At 42.9% G+C, this 26252-nt stretch overlaps 1 protein-coding gene across 7 annotated transcripts; it reads left to right on the forward strand.

The window, feature by feature from the left end:
• Positions 1 to 170: 170 nt before the first annotated feature.
• LOC129828990 (eukaryotic elongation factor 2 kinase-like) lies at positions 171 to 25216 on the forward strand. Of its 7 annotated transcripts, none has more exons than XM_055890362.1 (19): positions 171 to 615; positions 3384 to 3662; positions 4348 to 4404; positions 5971 to 6071; positions 7231 to 7291; positions 8730 to 8767; positions 9863 to 10034; positions 10145 to 10294; positions 11653 to 11785; positions 11913 to 12040; positions 13092 to 13323; positions 13651 to 13718; positions 13824 to 13901; positions 14478 to 14546; positions 14976 to 15110; positions 15187 to 15375; positions 22244 to 22368; positions 22556 to 22734; positions 22880 to 25216. In XM_055890362.1, the coding sequence occupies exons 2-19, from the start codon at positions 3414 to 3416 to the stop codon at positions 22993 to 22995; spliced, it is 2280 nt and encodes a 759-aa protein (XP_055746337.1). In that variant the 5' UTR covers positions 171 to 615; positions 3384 to 3413; the 3' UTR covers positions 22996 to 25216. The 7 variants fall into 7 exon arrangements, with proteins under 7 accessions (XP_055746337.1, XP_055746338.1, XP_055746335.1 ...); XM_055890363.1 differs by having other exon boundaries at positions 171 to 566; XM_055890360.1 differs by lacking the exon at positions 171 to 615 and adding an exon at positions 2177 to 3118.
• Positions 25217 to 26252: the final 1036 nt, after the last annotated feature.

The following is a 26252-nucleotide window of genomic DNA, read 5'->3' on the forward strand; positions in this document are numbered from 1 at the left end:
ATATGCTTGGGTCAATAGCTTTTGACGAGAGAAAACCAAATATCCACCGAATATCAAATATAAAACACATTTTATCTCAGTAAATAACCTTGTGTATTTGTGTACAGTACTTGCAGTTTATATTGGCTCACTGCCAGCTGCACAAGAAGGGGTGTAGCCAGAAATACTTTGTGGCTGTCCTAGACTGCAAGGATACGTGCAGGGAGTACAAGTCGCGGTGGCGGACGGGTGGACCAAGGGTGCGTTCAACAAAAAAAAACGTTTTGGAATGTTCAGATAGAGATGTCATGAATAGATGCAACATGATTGCTTGGTCTTGTTCTTCTATATATTTATTTCTGCAACGTTCGACAACTGAACGTGGCCCAGGGAACAGACAAAACAGAGAAGCGCGACTCGCCCTGGATCCGAGGGCCAGAATCCACCACAGTCCAGCAGTGATCCTCTGATTTGGCATGCACCTGGTTTAACAGCTGTCAAGCTAGCAGAAATACCTGGAAACTGCAAATACCACCAGACAGACAAAACGCAGGAGACGAAGAGGAAATTGGTGGAGGATTTTCAGGGCATGCATATTTTCATCAAGTAGTCTCTGTCCACCGTTGTTCAGATTAGGTAAGCAATAGCAGTACTGTCTGTCTTTGCACACACGTGTTACGTAACTGCACTGCAGCAAATGTCTTTACAATAATATTGTTAACAGGTGAATTGGTGAGAAGGGTCTAGTATCAGCGTACAGCAGACTGGGGGTGTGTCGTGTGGGGGATTTGTGTCGTGACGATCGCCTGCACACCAATACGTGCCACGCGAGAGTTGGTTTGGCTACACTAGGAAGCTAACTTAACTTCTCACGCCATAACGTTATCAGAACTACGGGAAAGCAGTGCTGTTGTGAAAATCGGACTTTCCGTGCAGGCTGCTATGCTATTTTTATTTAAACTTGGAAGAAAATATTTGGCCAAGTTAACTACTGCCGGCGTTGTGCCGAAAATATCCACCTGCCAAACCCCCCCCCCCCTTCGCGTGAACGCGCACACACTAAATTCTTCCACGCTTCGACTTGCTTGCAATTTGAGATCTTTGTTCTTCCCTCCGTTGTCAGTTTAGCCTACATTTCACTGATCTTAGTAGCAGAAAGTATTTTTTATTAGTGTCCCTTCAAGGCAAGGCAGCTGTCAATGATCACGTTAGGCAGCATTTCATTATATTTTTTTCTGGCGGTTTGATCGCAGGGGAGGTAATGTGCAGTTTTCGGTTTGGCTATTTGTTTCAAGTGTATTAGTCTATAATTACATCTCTGCCAAAATTCGTCATCTCTCCCATGTCTTATTCGACTAGTAGTTGTTCTTAACTTTTTATTGCTTGCCTACATTTTACTCCCTGTTTAATATGACACGCATACATACATTTATTATTTTCGGCAGGCAAGAAAATGGCCTTACCGACCGACACCCCACCCAATTTTGTAACTAGTCAAATACTTTCTGTAGAACGAACTTCACGTCAGGATAGGCAACCTAAATTAATAATGAATGTATGTGTGTTATATTAAACACAGAGGGAGTAAAATGTAGGCAAGTGATAAACATTTCAGAACAACTACTAGTCGAGTAAGACATGGGAGAGATTATGAATTTTGGCAGATTTATTTATAAACTAATGCACTTGAAACATAGCTAAACCGAAAACTGCAGACATTGCTAGTGCCTCCCCTGCGATCAAACCTCCATTTAAAAAAAAAATGAAACGCAGCCTAACGTGATCATTGACAGCTGCCTTGAAGGACCTAAATAAAAAAGGCTTTTAAGATCAGTGAAATGTAGGCTAAACTGACAACGGAGTGAAGAGCAGAAATCCCAACTAGTAAGCAAGTCGCAGCAATGAAGAACGCGAATGGGGGGAAAATTCTGGCAGAGGGGAGATTTTCGGCACAACACTGGCACCGTGAAACAGCTGCCCAGTGGGAAACACCTCAATTCGGCAGGCACCTTGATACAAGGGTTAGCCAGAACTGTTCCGATCTGAGATTCAGGCAGGCAGTAAATACATTTTAACCTTTCAGGTTGGAATGTACAGCTGCCGGGCCTGTGCCCGAGCATCGGCCCCTTTGACCTCCTATAAATAAGTGCCATCGCAGCTCATGGTTTTTTTATTTAAATTTATGAATAACTTTTGAGTAATTTTTTTGTGTTTATTTTCAATGTTTTAATTTTAAATGTATCGAATTGCAAATCAAATTAGCTAATTTCGTAAACTCTTGAACCAATGAATATTCCCCGCCCCATGTCAGCAGTATTAACTGGGGGGTTCGAGCCCTGAATGCTGATTGGCTGACAGCCATATACCACACGTTATGACAAAACATTTATTTTTACTGCTCTAACTAGTTGGTAACCAGTTTATAATAGCAATAAGGCACCTCAGGGGTTTGTGGTATATGGCCAATTTTCCACGGCTAAGGGCTGTAGCGTTGGGTCGTGCATAAGAACAGCCCTTAGCCGTGGTATGTTGGCCATATACCACACCCCCTCAGGCCTTATTGCTTAAGTGGCTATTTGCCTACATTTCAGATGTATCTGTCATGTTTGTCTTTCACTTATGGACAGAGAAGAGGGCAATTTGATTTTTTTTTAAGAGGCAGCCGATAGACCTCATCATTCGCTATCAGCTGATAGCTTCTCTTTTCCTGAAGTCAATTGTCTCCAGTAGTCAAGTTAAAATGCCTAGCTGGCACTTGCTTGCTAAGAATGTCAGGAGTGCCTGTGTTGCATAAAATAAGTAGGCCTGTAAATATTGACATTTTGGCTACAGAGGTGGTTGGTGTGTATTTAGAGTTATGTATTATGGTGGTACCGTTCTTTTATTCTGAAGCGGCTCGGGATATTTTGGGGAAAACATACCTCAATATAAGGATGGAAGATGTTGCTGTACCCCTAATTATACCATTATCCAAAATGATTGAAATGTGGGCGTGGCATGTAGTAAAATGCTAATGAACGTTTCGTGTGGAGGTGTACCTTGTAGGAACTGCAGTCCGTAGATAGACATGGAATTGACAGGTGTGATTGAGTGAACCCTGACCGAGCAGTCCTACAGTTCTGCTGCATTTTTTAAAATGGTAATGCCTGTAGTAATAAATATAATTTAGGTATAAAATAGTTGTAATATTGTTATTTTCAAAATTGTTCCTGTATGCGAAGTAATACTATCTTCCACATGGGACAATTTCATTGTTGTATTTGTGATTGATTGAACACAGTTAAACACACTTAGCTAGATTGTCATTGACTCAAAAGCAGCCATCTGTCGGTTTGTCTCTGTGTGTACATTAATATTCACATCTTTGTGTGTGTGTATTTTTTTCTTGTGTTAACCCATCCCAGTACTCATCACACAGAACCCTACCAGTCAACATGGAGGATGAACTGATGTTCAGTATGGACGAGGTGGGCAGTGCCCAGCGTAACCCACTGCAACAGAGGACCCCTGATCAACGGGCCCCATCTCTTAGCAACGCTTACGATAGCGACGAGGACGACTACTACATCTGTCCAATCACAGACGACCCTGTCAGCCAGGCCGAAGACATCTGTGGCTATTTAAAGAATCTCGTCCACAGCAAACAGCCGTCTAACTCCCCCAAAAACTCCTTCTCTTACAAGGTGAGCAGCAGTAGTGTAGGTGCAATATTCACACGGTTCAGTACATTCTGAATGGTGTGCTGGGCAAAAGCTGACAGGACAAGAGCTGACTTGTTGCTTTGTACTGTTGCTCTATTGTCAGTATGCAAAGTGGTGCCCCTGCTCTCACTGCTAGAGATGTGGTCAGAACCACTCTGCCTTAGAGAGAGGGCTTTCTCCTTATATCCATCTCTGCATGTGTGTGTCTGTCTGTGTGTGCATCTGCTGTGGCTGACAGCAGCAGCTCAGCTGCCTCTCATCTGTGTGCTCTTTCTCTCTCTCAGAACAGTAAGTACCCAAAGAGCGTCTCTCCCTTCGCATGATGATGTCATATGTAAACATCCCTCTCACAGTGCGACCCTTGGCCTTCTGATCCAGTAGGCCAGCCTGTAGAGTGGGCTTGATGTGAAGGAATTAATAGCCCTTCCTCATCAGAGTTATAGATATACATACAGAGTTGGGAAGACTCTGTTTGAGATGTAGAATGTATGAGTCGCAAGGTTGGAACCAAGTTCCAAAACACATTCTACTGTCAATAAGACCAAGAATTCTGTTTTCATGGAATGTTCAACAACATAGTCAACTTAACTCAATAAGTATTTTTCTCTCCTGCTCGTGTATGGTTAATTTGCTGATATAAATCAGTTAATTTCTCTACTCCACATAGAATGAAACTCCACAACAACAGTCTGTCAGGTTTGGGGCGTTTTCTGACAATGCACGGGTACGTTAATCATCATGTTGTTTCATTTACCCCTCCTTTTGCATCAGTGACTGCCTCCTCCCTCCTCACCTTCCTAACATTAATTTACTCTTTAAATAATTTATTCCTTCCTCTTTTTTTTTTTCTCCATTGTACTTGCATGATCGTTTCCCTACCCAAGAAATGTGTTTTTTCCTTTAGTTATTAAACAAAAATCTAGATCCTTAACCCACCTAACTGTCATTTTTAATCTCCCCTAACCCATGCAGCAGTCCTCAGGAATCTTATGAAGAGTTATGTAAATGTAATAAGCAGCAAGTAAGCACATTATGATAATGGTTGGAACAAACAGTATTGTTTCTCTTATCCTAAATGTAATTTTCAGCTCCAGTGCAGTAGAAAAGCAACAACCAGGCAGGCTGTTTATACAGTACCATAGTTTACCACTACCATACCACTACTATATCTTATGTGGTCCAGTTTTGTGAGGGGATAGTGTCTATAATCACAAGGGTACAACTGCACCAGAGACACAGTATATACTACCAATTGGGACGTGTGAAGGGACACACAAACGTCAAGTGACCAGGGACTGACGTGCAATATCTGGTGTATGTTTCTCACCAACCAGCAGTGGCCCTCAGCCTGTTAAAACATGACCTTCATATATCAATGTGAATAGTTCAGGCTAAATATACACCAGCCTAAAATGCCACATGTTTGTGAGTAGGAGGGTGCTACTGTAGGGGAGGTTCAGGTTACCAACAGGTTAATAGCTAATGCCACTTGAACCACTGTTAGTTCTGAGAAAGTGGAGTACAACAGTCCAGAGTTTTTGATTGGGAAAACCCCTGGCCCATGTGCTGGCTGTGTTTATTAGCTGGTTATTGTGCAATGTATGGCTCATGGGTGACTGCCAGATAGGACAGCTAGTGTGAGACTTCTTAATTTTCTAGTAGGTCATATGTGGTCAGAAAATACTTTTGGCCCTGTATCATATAATCATGATTGATTACGCTTTTCTTATGATAAAAGTTCCTGAAGCAACCTCCTCATGATCCTCTGTTGATGTGTGTGTCTGTTTGTCATATCTCTCCCTGTATTTTGTTTTCCTCTATCAATTCAAAAGAGTGATTTGCATGTTCCTCAACACTTCCACAGAACCAGAAAGATTAGCAATCCACCTGTCAGGACACTTAAAGATGGAAACCTGCAGTAGGGTGCCCCACCAGTGTTATGGTATTTATTTTGTTGATGAACCGGATGTGAGAAGCGTTACGCAATGTGGTAAATAAAAATGGCAGCTCATATTCTGCTGTTCTATTGCGCGTGAAATGATGTTGGAGGGGAAAAACTGTTCGTTGTTTGCAGTAACTTCTTTGTTTTTGTAATATTGCAAACTGTCGTGGCAGTTTCACCATTAAGGAGTCCAGCTTTAATCCTTCTATCTGGGTTTGTGTGTAGACAATGTATCTGTCTGTTTCATGTATATATCCCCAGTGTCTGCAGCTTCCCTTAACATAAGCAGTATTACACAGTGAGTGTGATAGTTACCTAAAATATATGCCATATTTCCCATTGTCCCAGGCGGTGTGGAAAAGAGCCATAGAGAAGGCCAGGGCCATGCCTGACCCATGGGCTGAGTTTCACCTGGAGGAAGTCAAGACAGAGCCATGCATACGATACAGGTACATATTCCTGTGTTTGTGTATCAGTGGGCTTGATCCCTACCCTGTACTGGAGTTGTTGACATACACACCATCCCCCACCCCTGCCCTTTCTGAAGGTACAGTACATGATATCACTCCATTTCCAATGGCCCTTCCAAGTTTTCTTGGCCAGTGCGCAAAGTTCCCTCGTGGCAGATATCAGGGCTGCCTGCCCACACCAAAACACTTTGTTTGAAGCCAAAAGGTGCATTCCGGGTCAATCTTTCCAGTAACGTTGCACAACTAAGAATAATGCTATATCGTTGTTCCTGAGACGTTGAACATTTCTACAGGCATTGTGATTACATGGAACTCGCCCAAATTCTTCAGGCGAGAACAACTAGAGGGATGCCCCCCCCCCCCCCCCCCCCCCCCGCGCTTAGATAATAGGGGTTAGACTTCTGCATTCTCTAACGTGTTTGTTTGTAGTACTAATCACCTCTTACTGTATGACAAAACCCTGCCTAGACGGAGCCAGGTTAGGGGAGAGGTGTGTCTGGGTTGATTTTTAACCCGGTTGTAACCTTACTCTTCCTAAGCCTCTGGTCTCATGGCACGATGCCAATAGCTATCTTCCTTTCCCATGCGCCTAATATGTCAACCATGGTACACAGAGTTCTAGGCCCGAGAAATACGCACGGAAGGGCAGGACCGACTGTGTAAATATTAGCCTTAGCCTCTGGGTATGCTGTGTATCTTCTTATCTGTGTATGGCTGACCCAGTCTCAGTCAAACCAAGCTTTCGATATCAGTGGGCGTGTTTGAAATGTTCCCCTAGTTTATTGTGACATGTAACGTCAATATCACATTGGTGATAATGGTATTCCGACAGAACAGAGTACAAACAGGCATATTTGTTGAGTTTGTTGTTGGTAAACACACACAATTGGTTGACAATAATAACAGGCTATTACCACAGACCTGAGGATAAGCAGCTCAGGTCCTGGTCAGAACAAATCCATGTACTCTGTTTCTATTTTCTGTCCTAATCCTGACCCCTTCAGTGTACATAGATCATTGTGGTCGAAGTTACACTTCCTAGTCATATATCACCATATTGGTTACACAAGTCCAGAATTCTGGCCCATATAGAATGGAATAATAATGTTTGAATGTTATTTGCTTTATCTTTCCTCAGGTACAATGCTATCACGGCGGCGTGGTCTCAAGACACAGTGCACATCAAGGTTTCTGGCCAGGTATGCCTCCGCTCCTAAATCATCAGTAATCTATAATTGAATTATTGATCAGAACATATGTATGTGGAATATACACTGAACAAAAATAGAAATGCAACATGTAAAGTTTTGGTGTCATGAGCTGAAATAAAAGATCCCAGAAATGTTCCATACACACACAAAGTTTATTAGTCTCAAATTTTGTGCACAAATGTGTTTACATCCCTTTTAGTGAGCATTTCTCCTTTGCCAAGATATGCCACACCTGTCAAGTGGAAGGATTATCAAGAAGATGATTAAACAGCATGATCATTTCATATGGGGAACTTTGTGCTGGGACAATAAAAGGTCACTCTAAAATGTGCAGTTTTGTCACGTAACACAATGCACAGATGTCTCAAGTTGAGGGAGCATGCAATTGGCATGCTGACTGCAGGAATGTCCACCAGAGCTGTTGCCAGAGAATTGATTGTTCATTTTTCTATCATAAGCTGCCTCGTTGTTTTAGAGAATTTAGCAGTACGTCCAACCGGCCTCACAACAACAGACCACGTGTAACCACGCTATCCCAGGACCTCCACATCCAGCTTCTTCACCTGCGGGATCGTATGAGACCAGCAACCTGTACAGCTGATGAAACTGTGGGTTCGCACAACCAAAGAATTTCTCCACAAACTGTCAGAAATGTTGTGAACAGTGCCCCATGGTGGCGGTGTGGTTATGGTATGGTCCAGCATAAGCTATGGACAACAAACACAATTACACTTTATCAATGTTAATTTGAATGCTCCGAGATGCCGTGATGAGATCCTGAGGCCCATTGTCGTGCCATTCGTCCGCCGCCATCACCTCATGTTTCAGCATGATAATGCACAGCCCCATGTCACAAGGATCTGTAAACAATTCCATGAAGCTGAAAAGGTCCCAGTTCTTTCATGGCCTGTATACTCACTAGACATGTCACCCATTGAGCATGTTTGGGATGCTCTGTATCAATATGTATGACAGCGTTTTCAAGTTCCGGCCAATATACAGCAACTTCACACAGCCATTGAAGAGGAGTCGGACAGCATTCCACAGGCCACAATCAACAGCCTGATCAACTCTATGCAAATGAGATGTCGCACTACATGAGGAAAAAGGGTGGTCACACCAGATACTGACTGGTTTTCTGATCCACACTCTTAGTTTATTTTTTTTATTTTAAGGTATCTGTGACCAACTGATTCAAATATGTATTTCCAGTCATGTGAAACCAATAGATTAGGGCCTAATACATTTATTTTAATTGACTGATTTCCTTATATGAACTGTAACTCTTAGAAATTGTTGCATGTTGTGTTTTTCATATTTTTGTTCAGTGTAGTGACACTGTTTACTTGAATGTGAAAGTTTACAAAAGCTTGGTGAATTGATTGTTTTTCTCAAATGATTGATTTGTAATTGTTGTTTCTCACAGCCTTTTGGACGCGGGGCCATGAGGGAATGCTTCAGAACGTAAGTTTCACTCATTATCTAACCTGTACCCCCCGCACATTGACTCGATACTGGTACCTCCCTGTATATAGCCTCGTTATTGTTATTAATGTTTCTTATATTTTTTACTTTATTTAGTAAATATATTTTCTTAATTCTATTTCTTGAACTGCATTGTTGGTTAAGGGCTTGTAAGTAAGCATTTCACGTTAAGGTGTATTAACGTATTCGGCAAAGGTGACAAATACAATTTGATTTGGAAATAATTTGATTATCGTTCAGAATAATTAGTCATATTTGCCATACAGTCTGATTTCCTATTTCTGAGGCGGTTGGCCTTTTGTTCCTGATAGTTTCAGAGCCATGTGCACAGTCCTCTTCATGTAGTCTAAATAAAATGAAAAGACGGCACAAGATTCACAGGTCCCCAATTCACATTCCAGAAATATCGCTCTCAGACCCATTTAGTCCAGCTTAGAGCAACACATAGATATCAAGATGGAACCAAACATTCCATAACTACAACATTCTAGTTCACATTTTTTATGGAATGTGATCACCATTAAACTTGCCATGGCACCCGGTAGAGTTCTCTATCTCAAACCGAGTTTGCTGAACTCTGTGTATATAGTACGTAACTCTGGTCTAGCCTGACATTTGCAGCTTTAGGCAGCGGGAATATTATTAATTTTGTGACCTTTTTATGATTTGATCTCTTTCTGTGGGAACAGTGTAGGGGAGGCAATGAGGCATCCGTCATGTCTAGATCACACCACTGGCAGTCCATGCCTTCCACAGAAGAACATCCCTTTCACAAACAACACATAGAGGAAATAAGCCCTTATTCACTAACAAGCCCAAACACTGTTTCTAACCACAAAAAACATGTTTATGGTTTATCATCAAAAATACACAATGTCCAAGAGATCCACAATTTCAAAACCTTAGGAATATTGTATGATTTAGTTGGGTAATACCATCTTAGTTTGTTGTCAGTCTGATACACAACTAACATTCTTCAGGGTTTATTTTTTTAAATGTTCCTTTCGTTTTAGTGCAGTGCCGTTCTTGTCTTTCGATGCCTTTTTTTCCATATTTCCTTTCCTTCTTCTGCAGGAAGAAGCTCTCTAACTTCTCCCACAGTAGTAACTGGAAGTGTGCGTGTAACTATGTGACGAAGCGCTACATGGAGCCTGTGGACAGGGATGTGTACTTTGAGGATGTCAGGCTGCAGATGGAGGCCAAACTCTGGGGAGAAGAGTACAACCGCCACAGGCCACCCAAACAGGTATGGATGGAACATTTAATTAACCAATGAGTCATTTGATGGATTGATTGATTGATAGGAAATTGTGGAAAATCCACAATCCTAAATGAAACTAACCCCCCCCTCCCCAGGTGGACATCATGCAGATGTGTGTGATTGAGATGATGGAGCGTCCAGGTAAACCTCTGTACCACCTGGAACACTACATAGAGGGGAAGTACATCAAATACAACTCCAACTCTGGCTTCGTCAAGGATGACAACATCAGGCTCACTCCACAGGTACACTGGGTGTTACTACTGTAAATGTATTGTCAAACTTTATGGATTACTCCTGAGCTGCAGAACCCGAAGATGCATCTTCATCTTTCTGTTATCAATTGCTAGATTTTTCAATATAATAGATGCGGTAAAGACGTCAATAGAACTCAATTATGTTTACATTGTTTATTATCCGTGCCAATTTTTGGGTGCCAGCACGCATCTAACTCTTTCTAGTCAGTCAAGTGAGGCTCTACATGGTCTAAATAACTCAACAGGCTAGTTTGCCTGTTTGTAAAGAGAGGGGGGGGGGCTGTAAATTAATCCTGATGCTCTGATTGGATAGAGTGAAGCTGTATTTCTCTGTTCACTCGCTTCATAATTTCACCCGATCACTTTCACTTCTCTGTTTTGGTCTGATCATTCAGACTGCTGCTGCCTCCTCCTATGATATTTGACCTTTATTGAACTAGGCAAGTCGGTTAAGAACAAATTCTTATTTTCAATGATGGCCTACCCCGGCCAAACCCGGACGACACTGGACCAATTGTGCGCCATCCTATGGGACTCCCAGTCACGGCCGGTTGTGATACAGCCCAGGATCGAAGCAGGGTCTGTAGTGACGCCTCTAGCACTGAGATGCAGTGCCTTAGACCGCTGCGCCACTCGGGAGCCCATAAATCAAATGGTAAAGACGTTGAGGACAGACACAGGTCAGATATGCACATCCCTCCACTGAGTTTAATCTGCAGCTTGTTTGGTCTATAAACGTGCATGGACGTGAGTATTTTCTACTGAGGCATATTAAAACATTTAGTTTTTTTCGATCACGAGTATCATTCGATCCAACTATCAACTGTCAATTTATGGATACGAGTATGGCCATGTCGGCACACTCCTAGCTTGGATGGATGTCAACCCCAATACATGTTTATCATCACCAATCAACTGCATTCCTGTTAAAAAAGACTGACTACCAACACCAATTTCTGTATATTAGCTATGCTACCAGCTTATACGAACGGGAGTTAGCATTTAGCAGTCACTTCTTCTAAACCTGAAAAGGAACAACTTCTAATGTTATGCAGCGAAAACGGCCAAATAGATCCAAATGGGACTTTAGTAACCACATTGTGGGCCTTCTACAATACATCAGTCATGGCGAATATCCACTTTGTTAGATCAGATTTGTTGAATGTGCGCCAATCCAGCGTCCTTCTATCCCTCATGGTCTGTGTTGCATTGACCTCTTTACCATATCTATGCTTTTCCCCCCCTTTGTTCTGTGTGTGTGAACCTGCAACCTTTCCAAAATATCTGTAAGCCGCCATCTTTTTGTCGTCTGCCAGTAACCCTAGTATTTTTCTTTCTGCCTGCAGGCATTCAGTCACTTCTCGTTTGAACGTTCGGCCCACCAGCTGATTGTGGTAGACATCCAGGGGGTGGGAGACCTCTACACGGACCCTCAGATCCACTCAGAGAGGGGGACGGACTTCGGAGACGGAAACCTGGGTACGGCTTTCTCTCACACAGTCAGTGTTAGCAACACAATGAGGTAGACTGACATTTTGAGTTGTGACCCACCTAGCGAAAGACTTTCAAATAGATTACAACATACGTGTGTGTGTGTGTGTTACAGGTGTGCGGGGCATGGCACTGTTCTTCCACTCCCACCTGTGTAATAAGATATGTAAGAGTATGGGGCTCACACCCTTTGACCTCTCCACTGCAGAGAAAAGCCAGCTAGACTGCACCAACACACTGCTGGTGAGACCATAGAAATACAGTGCATTTGAAAAGTATTCAGGCCCCTTCCCTTTTTCAACATTTTGTTCTGTTATTCTAAAATGTATGAAATAAATAGTTTTCCTCATCGACACACAATAGCCTTAACCTTATTAATAACCTTATTTACATAAGTATACAGACCCTTTGCTATGAGATTCGAAATGGAGCTCAGGTGCATCCTGTTTCCATTGATCATCCTTGATGTTTCTACAACTTGATTGGAGTGCAACTGTGGTAAATTGATTGGACATGATTTGGAAAGGCACACACCTGTCTATATAAGGTTCCACAGTTGACAGTGCATGTCAGAGCAAAAACCAAGCCATGAGATCGAAGGAATTGTCCGTAGAGCTCCGAGACAGGATTGTGCCTAGGCACAGATCTGGGGAAGGGTCCAAAACATTTATGCACATTGAAGGTCCCCAAGAACACCGTGGCCTCCATTATTCTTAAATGGAAGATGTTTGGCGTGGTGGTGTGGTGGTGGCAGCATCATGTTGTGGGGATGTTTTTCAGCTGCAGGGACTGGGGGACTAGTCAGGATCGAGGGAAAGATGAACGTAAAAAAAAAAGTCTCAATGTCCTTGAGTGACCCAGCCAGAGCCCGGACTTGAACCCAATCGAACATCTCTGGAGAGACCTGAAAATAGCTTCAGTTTTCTATTTTTGATAAATTTGCAAACATTTCTAAAAAAAAGTTTTTGCTCTGTCATTGAATAAATGTATTCAAAAACGATTAAATACATTTTTAGAACAAACCTGTAACGTGACAAAATGTGGAAAAACTCAAGGGGTCTGAATACTTTCCAAATGCACTGTATAATTATATTGAAGGGCGTGTGGCTGACACAGCATCACATCTCCTAGGTATACCCACAGTCGTCATATTACCACAGAAATGATTATCAGTACATCAGACAGAATACTACCTCACCACAGGCTAAGACCTGTTTTCAGCTTTAATGCAACAATTTAGAATGGTCATTTTAGTCATCTTTTAACAATATTTTCAACCCTCTACTCCAATCAGAAGTCGGCCCAGACGGTACTGAGGGGTAGTGAGGAACAGTGTGGTTTCGCTCGTTTTCGTACTATATCAGGGGGCCGTGTGCCCCCACTTCTCTCCCACCTGTCGGAGACCTCGTCTGGGGACGACTCTATGAGTGACGTAAGTGACTCCATCCCCTGCTCGCCCCTCGCCTTCCCCGGCTCTCCACTAGGACAGCACTTCTCTATGGGCTCCATGGGCAGGTCTCCTCTGGGTAAGAACAGTTTTACGAGGTTATAGTTCACCCAAATTACAAACGTATCAAATTCTTTGAAGATCTAGAAGGTAATCTGTGGGCCTATAAAGTCAATGACCCACCATATGGGTTTGTTTTCTTATTTTCAGCCCAGCATTAGCATTATGTTCCAAATAGCATGCCTAAATCCCCATTAAACTAACTTCAAAACAGTTTTATTTGGTACCATAGGCTTGAGTCCCCTGTTTGAGATATGGTTGAACTACTTCAACTTGATTTTTTTTTTTAAATAAGAATTATCAGCCATTAAACATTTTAATCTAACGTCTCGTTTCTCACCCTCAGGTTGGTCTTTCATAAATGAGATGGATGAACGGGAGAAACAGAACCGCAGCCACAGCCCAGAACACAAGGTCAGTCAAGGCTTTGTGGAAATGATTCTGATCACAAGAATGACATTAGTTATGGTTGGTTGGCATGTACTGAGGGCTGTTTTTTTTTGTTTTTTTTTCCTGTAGGACTCAGAGAATGGAGGAGACAGTGGTTGTCCGAGTGAGAGGAGGAGTGAAGGGGACCCAACTGACCATGCAGATGGGGTACATCTTCTCCACACCAACACTTGGTCTTAGTGAGCCTGGCCATCATAAATGCTTTATGGAAACAGTCAAATGCTGTAACACTTTGTACTCCTCCTTTTTTGTCTTCTATTGGTTATCTGTAGCTGACACCAAAGTTATTGTTCATGTTTGCTCACCATGACATGGATTCTTTCTTAACTCACCAGCATTAAAAGCTGTTCAACTATTACCCTTTGTATAGTGATGTTAGTGTGAACTTGGCCCTCTCTTTAGCTCTGTTTATGGCCTTTTAGCAGTAGGTTTTATACTGTATGATGTCACCATGTAGGCCCGCCCCCACCGCTACAACAGATACTACTCTGAGTCGGACGAGGACAGTGTGAGACGGGTAAACAAAATAACGATGTCTAATCTTCATCACCACCATAATCATAATAATCAACAAAGCCACCGTCGCCATAATCAAATAATCCTGTACTCATCCCTCTGTCACCCACTATCCCCTTGCTCACTAGTGTAGTGTTCCTGCTATCTAATCTATGCCTTCATCCATGAGCTAACTTGAGTTCTTGCTGCTGTCTATCTCCTTACTAGAGAAAGGTTCCCAGCAGATCTTCCCCAAACTTAAACTCTCCTGCTGTAAACACCCCCAACAGCCAACCGGTGATTCCCTGCCCTCTGCATGAAGGCCTCTAACACAGGCCTCTCCCTCTAGTGTTGAGCAGCTGTTGATTTGACACTTGCTTGTTTTCTAACGATACATGCTTAGTATTGGCAAAAGTTTGAGTACACCCAAGAAAGGGAATGCAAACTTGTTGAAACACAACAGAGAAATCACCAGCAGCCCTGTGTTTTAGTCTAATTCCTTGTTTGGCCTGTCCATGTCTACCTGCCCCAATACGTATCAAATCACCTAACCAATCAATCAGTCTAACTGCCTGTTCACCAGAATCATGTTCTGTCTCTTAGTGCATGCCTAGAGTGTGAAATATGATTTGCATTAGTGCTTGAGTTGTTGTTACTTTGAACAAGCAATACTATAGATACAGTGCTTCGTTGTCCTTTCCTAAGCTCTGTGTTTCTGTGTCCCAGCTGACAGATGATAAATGGAGTGTCTACCACTCGTCTCGTTCTCACGTCCACCGGCCATCCTGTGTTGCTGTGGAGATGGAGAGACTTGACTCGCTGATCCTGGAGAGGAAGATTGGCAAGTCCATCCTGGGGAAGGTGAGTGACGTGCGCACACACACACACACACACACACTAAAAACACACACTATATCTCCTCTGGCCTCTCCCCCAGGTGCACCTGGCGATGGTGCATTACCACGAGGCTGGTCGGTTCTGTGACAAGGAGGAGCAGTGGGACCAGGACTCAGCCATGTACCACCTGGAGAGAGCTGCCATGTGTGGGGAACTAGAGGCTATCGTTGCCCTGGGACAGTGTTACCTACAGCTGCCACACCATATATTGTCAGAGATGGTGCTCGAGGTATTTAATCAAATTGTATTAGTCACATGCGTCGAATACAACAGGTATTACAGTGAAATGCTTACTTACGAGCCCCTAACCAACAATGCAGTTTTAAAAAATTACGATAAGAATAACAGAAAAGTAACAAGTAATTAAAGAGCAGCAGTGAAATAACAATAGCGAGACTATATACAGGGGGGTACTGATACAATGTGCGGGGGCACCGGTTATTTGAGGTAGTATGTACATGTAGGTAGAGTTATTAAAGTGACTATGCATAGATGACAACAGAGAGTAGCAGTGTTGTGAAAGGGGAGGGGGTTCTGAAAATAGTCTGGGTAGCCATTTGACTAGATGTTCAGGAGTCTAATGGCTTGGGGGTAGAAGCTGTTTAGAAGCCTCTTGGACCTAGACTTGGCGCTCCGGGTACCGCTTGCCGTGCGGTAGCAGAGGGAACAGTCTATGACTAGGGTGGCTGGAGTCTTTGACTATTTTTAGGGCCTTCCGCTGACACTGCCTGGTAGAGAGGCGCTGGATGGCAGGAAGCTTGTCCCCGGTGATGTACTGGGCCGTTCGCACTACCCTCTGTAGTGCCTTGCGGTCGGAGGCCGAGCAGTTGCCATACCAGGCAGTGATGCAACCAGTCAGGATGCTCTCGTTGGTGAGGCAGTAGAAACTCTGAGGACCCATACCAAATCTTTTCAGTATCCTGAGGGGGAATTGGCTTTGTCGTGCCCTCTTCACGACTGTCTTGGTGTTTTTGGACCATTCTAGTTTGCTGGTGATGTGGACACCAAGGAACTTGCCGCTCTCAACCTGCTGCACTGTAGCCCCGTCGATGAGAATGGGGGAGTGCTCAGTCCTCTTTTTCCTCTAGTCCACAATCATCTCTTTTGTCTTGATTACTTTGAGGGAGAGGTTGTTGTCCTGGCAACACACGGCCAGGTATCTGACCTCCTCCCTATAGGCTGTCTCGTTGTTGTCGTTCATCAGGCATACCACTGTTGTGTCATCTGCAAATTGAATGATGGTGTTGGAGTCGTGCCTCGCCGTGCAGTCATGAGTAAACAGGGAGTACAGGAGGGGACTGAGCACGCACCCCTGAGGGGCTCCTGTGTTGAGGATCAGCGTAGCGGATGTGTTGTTACCTACCCTTACCACCTGGGGGCGGCCCATCAGGAAGTCCAGGATCCAGTTGCAGAGGGAGGTGTTTAGTCCCATAGTCCTTAGCTTATTGATGAGCTTTGAGGGCACTATGGTGTTGAACGCTGCGCTGTAGTCAATGAATAGCATTCTCACATAGGTGTTCCTTTTGTCTAGGTGGGAAAGGGCAGTGTGGAGTGCAATGGAGATTGCATCATCTGCGGATCTGTTGGGGCGGTATGCAAATTGGAGTGGGTCTAGGGTTTCTGGGATGATGGTGTTGATGTGAGCCATGACCAGCCTTTCAAAGCACTTCATGGCTACAGACGTGAGTGCTACGGGTTAGTAGTCATTTAGGCAGGTTACCTTAGTGTTCTTGGGCACATGGACTATGGTGGTCTGCTTAAAACATGTTGGTATTACAGACTCGAACAGGGATAGGTTGAAAATGTCAGTGAAGACACTTTCCAGTTGGTCAGCGCATGCTCGCAGTACACGTCTTGGTAATCTGTCTGGCCCTGCGGCCTTGTGAATGTGGACCTGTTTAACTTCTTACGGCTGAGATCCCGTTAACGGGATTGACTTGACAACAGCCAGTGAAAGTGCAGGGCGCCAAATTCAAACAACATAAATCTCATAATTAAAATTCCTCAAACATACCAGTATTTTACACCATTTTAAAGATAAACTTGTTGTTAATCCCACCACAGTGTCCGATTTCAAAAAGGCTTTACGACGAAAGCACACTAAACGATTATGTTAGGTCAATACTTAGTCACAGAAAAACACAGCCATTTTTTCCAGCCGAAGAGAGGATTCACAAAAAGCAGAAATAGAGATCAAATGAATCACTAACCTTTAATGATCTTCATCAGATGACACTCATAGGACTTCATGTTACACAATACATGTATGTTTTGTTTGATGAAGTTCATATTTATATCCAAAAATCTTAGTTTACATTGGCGCGTTATGTTCAGTAATGTTTTGTCTCCAAAACATCCGGTGATTTTGCAGAGTCACATCAATTTACAGAAATACTCATAATAAACATTGATATAAGATAATAGTATTATAAAAGAAACTTTAGATAAACTTCTACTTAATGCAACCTCTGTGTCAGATTTCAAAAAGACTTTATGGAAAAAGCACACCATGCTATAATCTGAGTACAGCGCTCAGAGACCAAAACAAGCCATACAAATATCCGCTATGTTGTGGAGTCAACAGAAGTCAGAAATAGCATTATAAATATTCACTTTGATGATCTTCATCAGAATGCACTCCCAGGACTCCCAGTTCCACAATAAATGTTTGTTTTGTTCGCACGTTTAGTTCCAAAATCCAAATTGATGACGCGCAGGCCAGACAAAGTCAAAAATTCCATTACAGTTCGTAGAAACATGTCAAACGAAGTATAGAATCAATCTTTAGGATGTTTAACATAAATCTTCAATAATGTTTCAACCGGAGAATTCCTTTGTCTGTAGAACTGCGATGGAACGCAGCTACCTCTCACGGGGGCGCACCTGAGTGAGCTCGTGGCACTCTGCCAGAGCCCTGACTCAAACAGCTCCCATTCCCTCATCCTTCACAGTAGAAGCATCAAACAAGGTTCTAAAGACTGTTGACATCTAGTGGAAGCATTAGGAAGTGCAATATGATCCCATAGACACTGTACAGTGGGGCAAAAAAGTATTTAGTCAGCCACCAATTGTGCAAGTTCTCCCACTTAAAAAGATGAGAGGCATGTAATTTTCATCACTTCAACTATGACAGACAAAATGAGAAAAAAATCCAGAAAATCACATTGTAGGATTTTTAATTAATTTATTTGCAAATTATGGTGGAAAATAAACTTTTGTTATTGACCAAATACTTATCTCAATACTTTGTTATATACCCTTTGTTGGCAATGACAGAGGTCAAACGTTTTCTGGAAGTCTTCAAAAGGTTTTCACACACTGTTGCTGGTATTTTGGCCCATTCCTCCATGCAGATCTCCTCTAGAGCAGTGATGTTTTGGGGCTGTTGCTGGGCAACACGGACTTTCAACTCCCTCGGTGTTCTTTGGATGCAACTCAGCATTCTTTGTCCTCCAAACACGACGAGTTGAGTTTTTACCAAAAAGTTCTATTTTGGTTTCATCTGACCATATGACATTCTCCCAATCTTCTTCTGGATCATCCAAATGCTCTCTAGCAAACTTCAGACGGGCCTGGACATGTACTGGCTTAAGCAGGGGGACACGTCTGGCACTGCAGGATTTGAGTCCCTGGCGGCGTAGTGTGTTACTGATGGTAGGCTTTGTTACTTTGGTCCCAGCTCTCTGCAGGTCATTCACTAGGTCCCCCCGTGTGGTTCTGGGATTTTTGCTCACCGTTCTTGTGATAATTTTGACCCCACGGGGTGAGATCTTGCGTGGAGCCCCAGATCGAGGGAGATTATCAGTGGTCTTGTATGTCTTCCATTTCCTAATAATTGCTCCCACAGTTGATTTCTTCAAACCAAGCTGCTTACCTATTGCAGATTCAGTCTTCCCAGCCTGGTGCAGGTCTACAATTTTGTTTCTGGTGGCCTTTGACAGCTCTTTGGTCTTGCCAATAGTGGAGTTTGGAGTGTGACTGTTTGAGGTTGTGGACAGGTTTCTTTTATACTGATAACAAGTTCAAACAGGTGCCATTAATACAGGTAACGAGTGGAGGACAGAGGAGCCTCTTAAAGAAGAAGTTACAGGTCTGTGAAAGACAGAAATCTTGCTTGTTTGTAGGTGACCAAATACTTATTTTCCACCATAATTTGCAAATAAATTCATTAAAAATCCTACAATGTGATTTTCTGGATTTTTTTTCTCATTTTGTCTGTCATAGTTGAAGTGTACCTATGATGAAAATTACAGGCCTCATCTTTTTAAGTGGGAGAACTTGCACAATTGGTGGCTGATTAAATACTTTTTTGCCCTACTGTATATTGGATAGGCAAACCTACAAACCTTAGATTTCCTACTTCCTGGTTGGATTTTTTCTCTGGTTTTTGCCTGCCATATGAGTTCTGTTATACTCAGACATCATTCAAACAGTTTTAGAAACTTCAGTGTTTTCTATCCAAATCTACTAATAATATGCGTATCTTAGCTTCTGGGACTGAGTAGCAGGCAGTTTACTCTGGGCACCTTATTCATCCAAGCTACTCAATACTGCCCCCAGCCATAAGAAGTTTAAGGTCTTACTTACATTGGCTGCGGAGAGCGTGATCACAGTCTTCCGGAACAGCTGGTGCTCTCGTGCATGTTTCAGTGTTATTTGCATCTAAGCGAGCTAGAAGTAGTTTAGCTCGTCTTGTGTTTCTGAGCAGCTCTTGGCTGTGCTTCCCTTTGTAGTCTAATAGTTTGCAAGCCCTGCCACATCCGATGAGCGTCAGAGCCGGTGTAGTACGATTCGATCTTAGTCCTGTATTGATGCTTTGCCTGTTTGATGGTTCGTCGCAGGGCATAGCAGGATTTCTTATAAGCTTCCGGGTTCGAGTCCCACTCCTTGAAAGCGGCAGCTCTAGCCTTTAGCTCAGTGCGGATGCTGCCTGTAATCCATAGCTTCTGGTTGGGGTATGTGCGTACGGTCACTGTGGGGACGACGTCATCAATGCACTTATTGATGAAGCCAATGACTAATACTCCTCAATGCCATCGGAGGAATCCTGGAACATATTCCAGTCTGTGCTAGCAAAACAGTCCTGTAGCTTAGTATCTGCTTCATCTGACCACTTTTTTATTGATATAGTCACCGGTGCTTCCTGCTTTAATTTTTGCTTGTAAGCAGGAATCAGGAGGATAGAATTATGGTCAGATTTGCCAAATGGAGTGCGAGGGAGAGCTTTGTATGCATCTCTGTGTGTGAGTATAGGTGGTCCAGAGTTCTTTTTCCTCTGGTTGTACATTTAACATGCTGATAGAAATGTGGAAAAATTAATTTAAGTTTCCCTGCATTAAAGTCCCCGGCTACTATGAGCGCCGCCTCTGGGTGAGCGTTTTCTTGTTTGCTTATGGGGGAATACAGCTCATTCAATGCTGTCTTAGTGCCAGCCTCTGACTGTGGCAGTATGTAAACAGCTACAAAGAATAAAGATAAACTCTCTCGTTAGGTAGTGTGGTCTACAGCTTATCATGAGAAACTCTACCTCAGGCGAGCAATGGCTTGAGACTTAGATATCGTGCACGAGCTGTTGTTTACAAAAATACATAGACCGCCGCCCCTTGTCTTATCAGGTGCCACTGTTCTATCCTGCCGGTACATTGTATAACCAGCCAGCTGTAGGTTGATGTTGACGTCGTTCAGCCACGACTCCGTGAAGCATAAGATGTTAGTTTTTTTACAGTGCATTCGGAAAATATTCAGACCCCTTGACTTAAAAAATACATTACAGCCTTATTCTAAAATGTATTAGATTGCTTTTTCCCCTCATCAAATTGCACACAATACCCCATAACAAATTTATAAAAAAGTAAAAAACTGAAATATCACATTTACGTAAGTATTCAGACCTTTTACTCAGTACTTTGTTGAAGCACTTTTGGCAACGATTACAGCCTCGAGTATTCTTGGGTGTGACGCTACAAGCTTGGCACACCTGTATTTGGGGAGTTTCTCCCGTTCTCTGCAGATCCTCTCAAGCTCTGTCAGTTTGGATGGGGTGCGTCGCTGCACAGCTGTTTTCAGGTCTCTCCAGAGATGTTCGATTGGGTTCAAGTCCGGGCTCTGGCTGGTCCACTCAAGGACATGCAGAGACTTGTCTCAAAGTCACTCCTGTATTGTCTTGGCTGTGTGCTTAGGGTCTTGTCCTGTTGGAAGGTGAACCTTCATCCTCAGTCTGAGGTCCTGAGCGCTCTGGAGTAGGTTTTCATTAAGGATCTCTCTGTACTTTGTTCCGTTCATCTTTTCCTCCATCCTGACTAGTCTCCCAGTTCCTGCTGCTGAAAAACATCCCCTGGTATATGCCAGGTGATGAGCGGTGCCTGGTTTCCTCCAGATGTGACACTTGGCATTCAATATTGGTTTCATCAGACCAGAGAATCTTGTTATTCATGGTCTGTCCTTTAGGTGCCTTTTGGCAAACTCCAAGCGGGCCTTCATGTGCCTTTTTACTGAGGAGTGGCTTCCATCAGGCCACACTACCATAAAGGCCTAGTTGGTGGAGTGTTGCAGAGATGGTTGTCCTTCTGGAAGGTTCTCACATCTCCACAGAAGAACTCTGAAGCTCTGTCAGTGTGACCAAGGCCCTTCTTCCCCGAATACTCAGTTTGGCCGCGCAGCCAGCTCTAGGAAGAGTCTTGGTGGGTCCAAACTTATTCCATTTAACAATGATGTAGGCCACTGTTCATGGACCTTCAATGCTTCAGAAATGTTTTAGTACCCTTCCCCAGATCTGTGCCTCGACACAATCCTGTCTCAGAGCACTATAGACAATCCTTTACGAGCTCATGGCTTGGTTTTTGCTCTGACATGCACTGTCAACTGTGGGACCTTATATAGACATGTGCCTTTCCAAAACATATACAATCAATTGAAATTACCACAGGTGGACTCAAATCAAGTTGTAAATGACTTTGTCATTATTGTGTGTGTAGATTTGAGGATTTCAATTTTTTTTAAATCCATTTTCGAATAAGGCAGTAACATAATGTGTATTAGAGAGGTGTCTTTTGAATTTCTCTTTTATTACATGCTATATGTTGCTGTCTTGTCATCAGGACAACTCAGGGAGCCGTATGAAGGGCTTTAAGTTCCTGCTGCAGGCTGCTGAGGCAGGACACAGATCCTGCATGGTCCTGGTGGCCAGGGCCTTCGACACCGGCATCAACCTCTCACCAGACAGGTCAGAGACTGGTGGAACATATCAGATACAGTATCAACTTGTGATGGGCTGTGACTAAAATGGCACCATATTTATTGATTAGCCTACATGGTGATATCTACCTAGAGATCTGAGAAAGATTAGAATTGATCAGGACTGTGAAATGGATATTATAAAAACTATTATAAGCCTTCTCTGTGGTTCTCAGGTCCCAGGACTGGAAGGAGGCGATGAGATGGTACAACTGTGCCCTGAACATGACAGACTATGATGAGGGGGGCGAGTTTGACGGCATGCAGGACGAGCCTTGCTACCAGCTGCTGGCCAGAGAGGCTGAGATGTACCAGGAGGGGGGCCACAGCCTGGACCCAGACCCACAGAGAGCAGGTAAGAAACAGCAGAGAGAACCACACCTGAGCTTAGAACCTAGAACTATTAGCCAACAGTCCTAACTTGAGCCTTCAGTGTGATAACCTTTGTTGTAATTACAGTAACTAACCAAAGACTCACTTTCTCTCTCTCTCCTGTGCAGGTGATCTGTTCACAGAGGCAGCAGACGCAGCCATGGAGGCGATGAAGGGCCGACTGGCCAACCAGTACTATATGAAAGCAGAGGAGGCCTGGGGCATGATGGAGGAAGAGGAGTAGGAGACGGGCTGGCACTCTGCAAGGCCAAAGGAATCGGCTAAAGCAGAAACAAGCTGGCACCCAGGATAATGTTGTGATGGATTTTCCTCCCTAATGGTTTAAAGTTTACAGACACATTTACTGTGTGATTTCCAAAATGCTGTGTAATTGTTTGATCTGTATATGACCTTTTATGCAGCCGTCCTCCGGCCTAGCTATCTTTCTTGGTGCTTCAGAGGGAATTATGTCTGGTCCTGGTCTTGTACATTTTTTTCCCCTTTTCTATTCCTGTCCCCATTTCCTTTTGGACTGATGAATATGGTTGCATTTGAGGCAATTTACCTAACTGAAAATAAGCCATTTCAAACTAGAAAAGTAAATTTCCCCCCAAAAATTGTGCTTGCTAGCGTAAAGGGATATTTTTATTTTTTTCAATGAGGCCCTTCATCTACTTCCCCAGAGTCAGATGCACTTGTGTATGCCATTTTTAAGTCTTTGTGTCCAGTAAGAAGGAAGTTCTTCTTACTGGATTAGCACAATGACAAAGTCTATGCTAGCATGCTAGTAGATACCCATAGACTTAGAGTCATTGTGTTAAAGCTAGTTGTGTTAATATTTGTAAGCTGAAATTGTTACAGATAATTAGCATTGGAAGTGTCTACCATTGTGTTCTTATGGTTGGCATTGAATTCATGAAGTTTCATGATAGTTTATACAAATTAATTGAATTTGGGATAGCCTAAATGTTTTAAATTTGGTATTGTAACTTATTCCATGGGTCTCATTCAAACCCATGTTAATATATGGTAATGTGAAATTGTTATAGTTTAAAAAATCAGAATGCAAGCACGCTAAGTTTATTTCAAAGTCTGGTTGGAGTTGATAGCTAAGCATCCCGACACTGTACAGCATCCCTTTCTTAAGGCGTGCTTCTGGTCGGCTGGCCCTTAGCCAAACTCGGCTAGCCAAACTGAACGAGTGTGCTCACATACTCCCTTACAATACATTCGCTTGAAAAAGAGGGGGAAAAAGCGCCAATAGTACGGTTTGTCCATTTTGAGATGAAGTAGCAAGTATACACTTCTTCAAAATAGTCAGAATTAATCTAAGATAACTCAAGAAATGTCATTAATTTTGATGCTTTTGCCTAGGAGATCTTAGACCTGCAATTTTACATCTAACTAGGATGTTTGGTGCAGTATTATTTTATGAAAACGAGTCATCTCTCGTTGAATGACAGACGTTATGGAAGAATCCCTACTGTTGACCTACAGTAGACTTCGTTCAGCTCCAAACTTCGGCTTGCCTCCAGAAGGAAATGTGTGCCCGAGTCAGAAACGTCACAAAATGTCGTCATATGTGCACGAACTCTACCAAACTGTTTCGGCTGGAAAGTGTGCAGAGGCCTTTTAAAAATACGGTGACAATTTTAGAAATGAAACAGGCTGTTACTGCAAGTTCAGGTGAACACAAAACAACTCTCAAATATAATGAAAATGTCTATACATTTCAGCTATTTCAAAAACATTGCTCTGCTATTAGTATTTTTACTGTATAAATGTTGGGCTCAACGAGCCAATTCTGCTTACACTGCCCTGCTTCTGCTTAGAGGGCAACGGTCGGCCGAGTGTCGTGCGCGACCTCCGGAGGTAGCGTTCGAGACGTGAGAAGTGCAAGTTTACATTACGATTATGTCTCTCGAGAATCCCTCAATTCTCCTTAATACTCGTCAATGAGAATAGACTCTTAAACGGTTCAAGAGGAGATGCGTTTTGACTTTTAACTAAAAGGGCCATTAACTCAAAGGTAATGGCCCTTTTATTGCCATTAAATGCATTGGAGAAAATGTAAAAATGTAGTTCAAAAAGTATAAATGCTCTAAAATGAATACAAATTCTCAAGCAATCTAAGTTTGGACTGGTTGTATGTTTTTAAAGTTGGTTATGAGTTCATAACTTAAATCATTTAAGCTCTAGAGCGGGAGGAAGAAATCCAATCATAAGAATGCATATTACATTTTAAGAAGTCTAGAGGGGTCGTGCCTTCAGCAAGCACATTAATTAATGTTTGATTCATGAAATAAACATTTCATCAACAAATGTTTACTTTGTGTTGGTTTTGCCTAACACTTTTGTAATAGAGGGCACTTGTTGCATTGTTTGCATACTTGTGTATATGAATGCATGGAAGTAGCTATATGTAAATGTCTCTTGACTTTGGAATAAATATAATATAATTTAAATGACATTGTAAATGTTTTTTTTATTATATACATATATACACACAGACACACACAGTGCCTTCGGCGAGTATTCTGACCCCATCACCTTTTCCAGATTTTGTTAGGTTACAGCCTTATTCTAAAATTGATTACATGTTTTTTTCCCCCCAATCTACACACAATATCCCATAATGACAAAGAAAATACAGATTTAGACATTTTTGCAAATGTATTAATTATTGACTGAAATATTACATCTACATAAGTATTCAGACCCTTTACTCAGTACTTTTCTGGAGCACCTTTGGCAGCGATTATAGAGTCTTCTTGGGTTTGACGCTACAAGCTTGGCGCACCTGTATTTTTGGAGTGTCTCCCATTCTTCTCTGCCGATCCTCTCAAGCGCTGTTAGGTTGGATGGGGAGCGTCGCTGCACTGCTATTTGCAGGTCTCCAGAGATGTTCAATCGGTTTCAAGTCCAGGCGCTGGCTGGTACACTCAAGGACATGCAGAGACTTGTCCCAAAGTCACTCCTGTATTGTCTTGGCTGTGTGCTTAGGGTCTTGTCCTGTTGGAAGGTGAACCTTCATCCTCAGTCTGAGGTCCTGAGTGCTCTGGAGCAGGTTTTCATCAAGGATCGCTCTGTACTTTGTTCCGTTCATCTTTTCCTCCATCCTGACTAGTCTCCCAGTTCCTGCTGCTGAAAAACATCCCCTGGTATATGCCAGGTGATGAGCGGTGCCTCGTTTCCTCCAGACGTGACACTTGGCATTCAATCTTGGTTTCATCAGACCAGAGAATCTTGTTTCTCATGGTCTGTCCTTTAGGTGCCTTTTGGCAAACCCCCAAGCAGGCTGTCATGTGCCATTTACTGAGGAGTGGCTTCCGTCTGGCCACTCTACCATAGGGCTACCAGTCCCTGATTCGAATCCAGGCTGTATCACATCCGGCCGTGATTGGCAGTCCCATAGGGTGGCAAACAATTGGCCCAGTGTCGGCCGGGGTAGGCTTTCATCGTAAATAATAATTTGTTCTTAACTGACTTGCCTAGTTAAAT

This window comes from Salvelinus fontinalis, chromosome 30 (assembly GCF_029448725.1).
Source record: "Salvelinus fontinalis isolate EN_2023a chromosome 30, ASM2944872v1, whole genome shotgun sequence".
Lineage (NCBI taxonomy): Eukaryota > Metazoa > Chordata > Actinopteri > Salmoniformes > Salmonidae > Salvelinus > Salvelinus fontinalis.

Bases quoted from the DNA above. Each gene is read 5' to 3' on its own strand.
- LOC129828990 (XM_055890360.1), top strand. The intron at 3,663-4,347 runs GTGAGCAGCAGT...TACTCCACATAG, and splicing joins AAAACTCCTTCTCTTACAAG to AATGAAACTCCACAACAACA. The intron at 8,768-9,862 runs GTAAGTTTCACT...CTTCTTCTGCAG, and splicing joins ATGAGGGAATGCTTCAGAAC to GAAGAAGCTCTCTAACTTCT.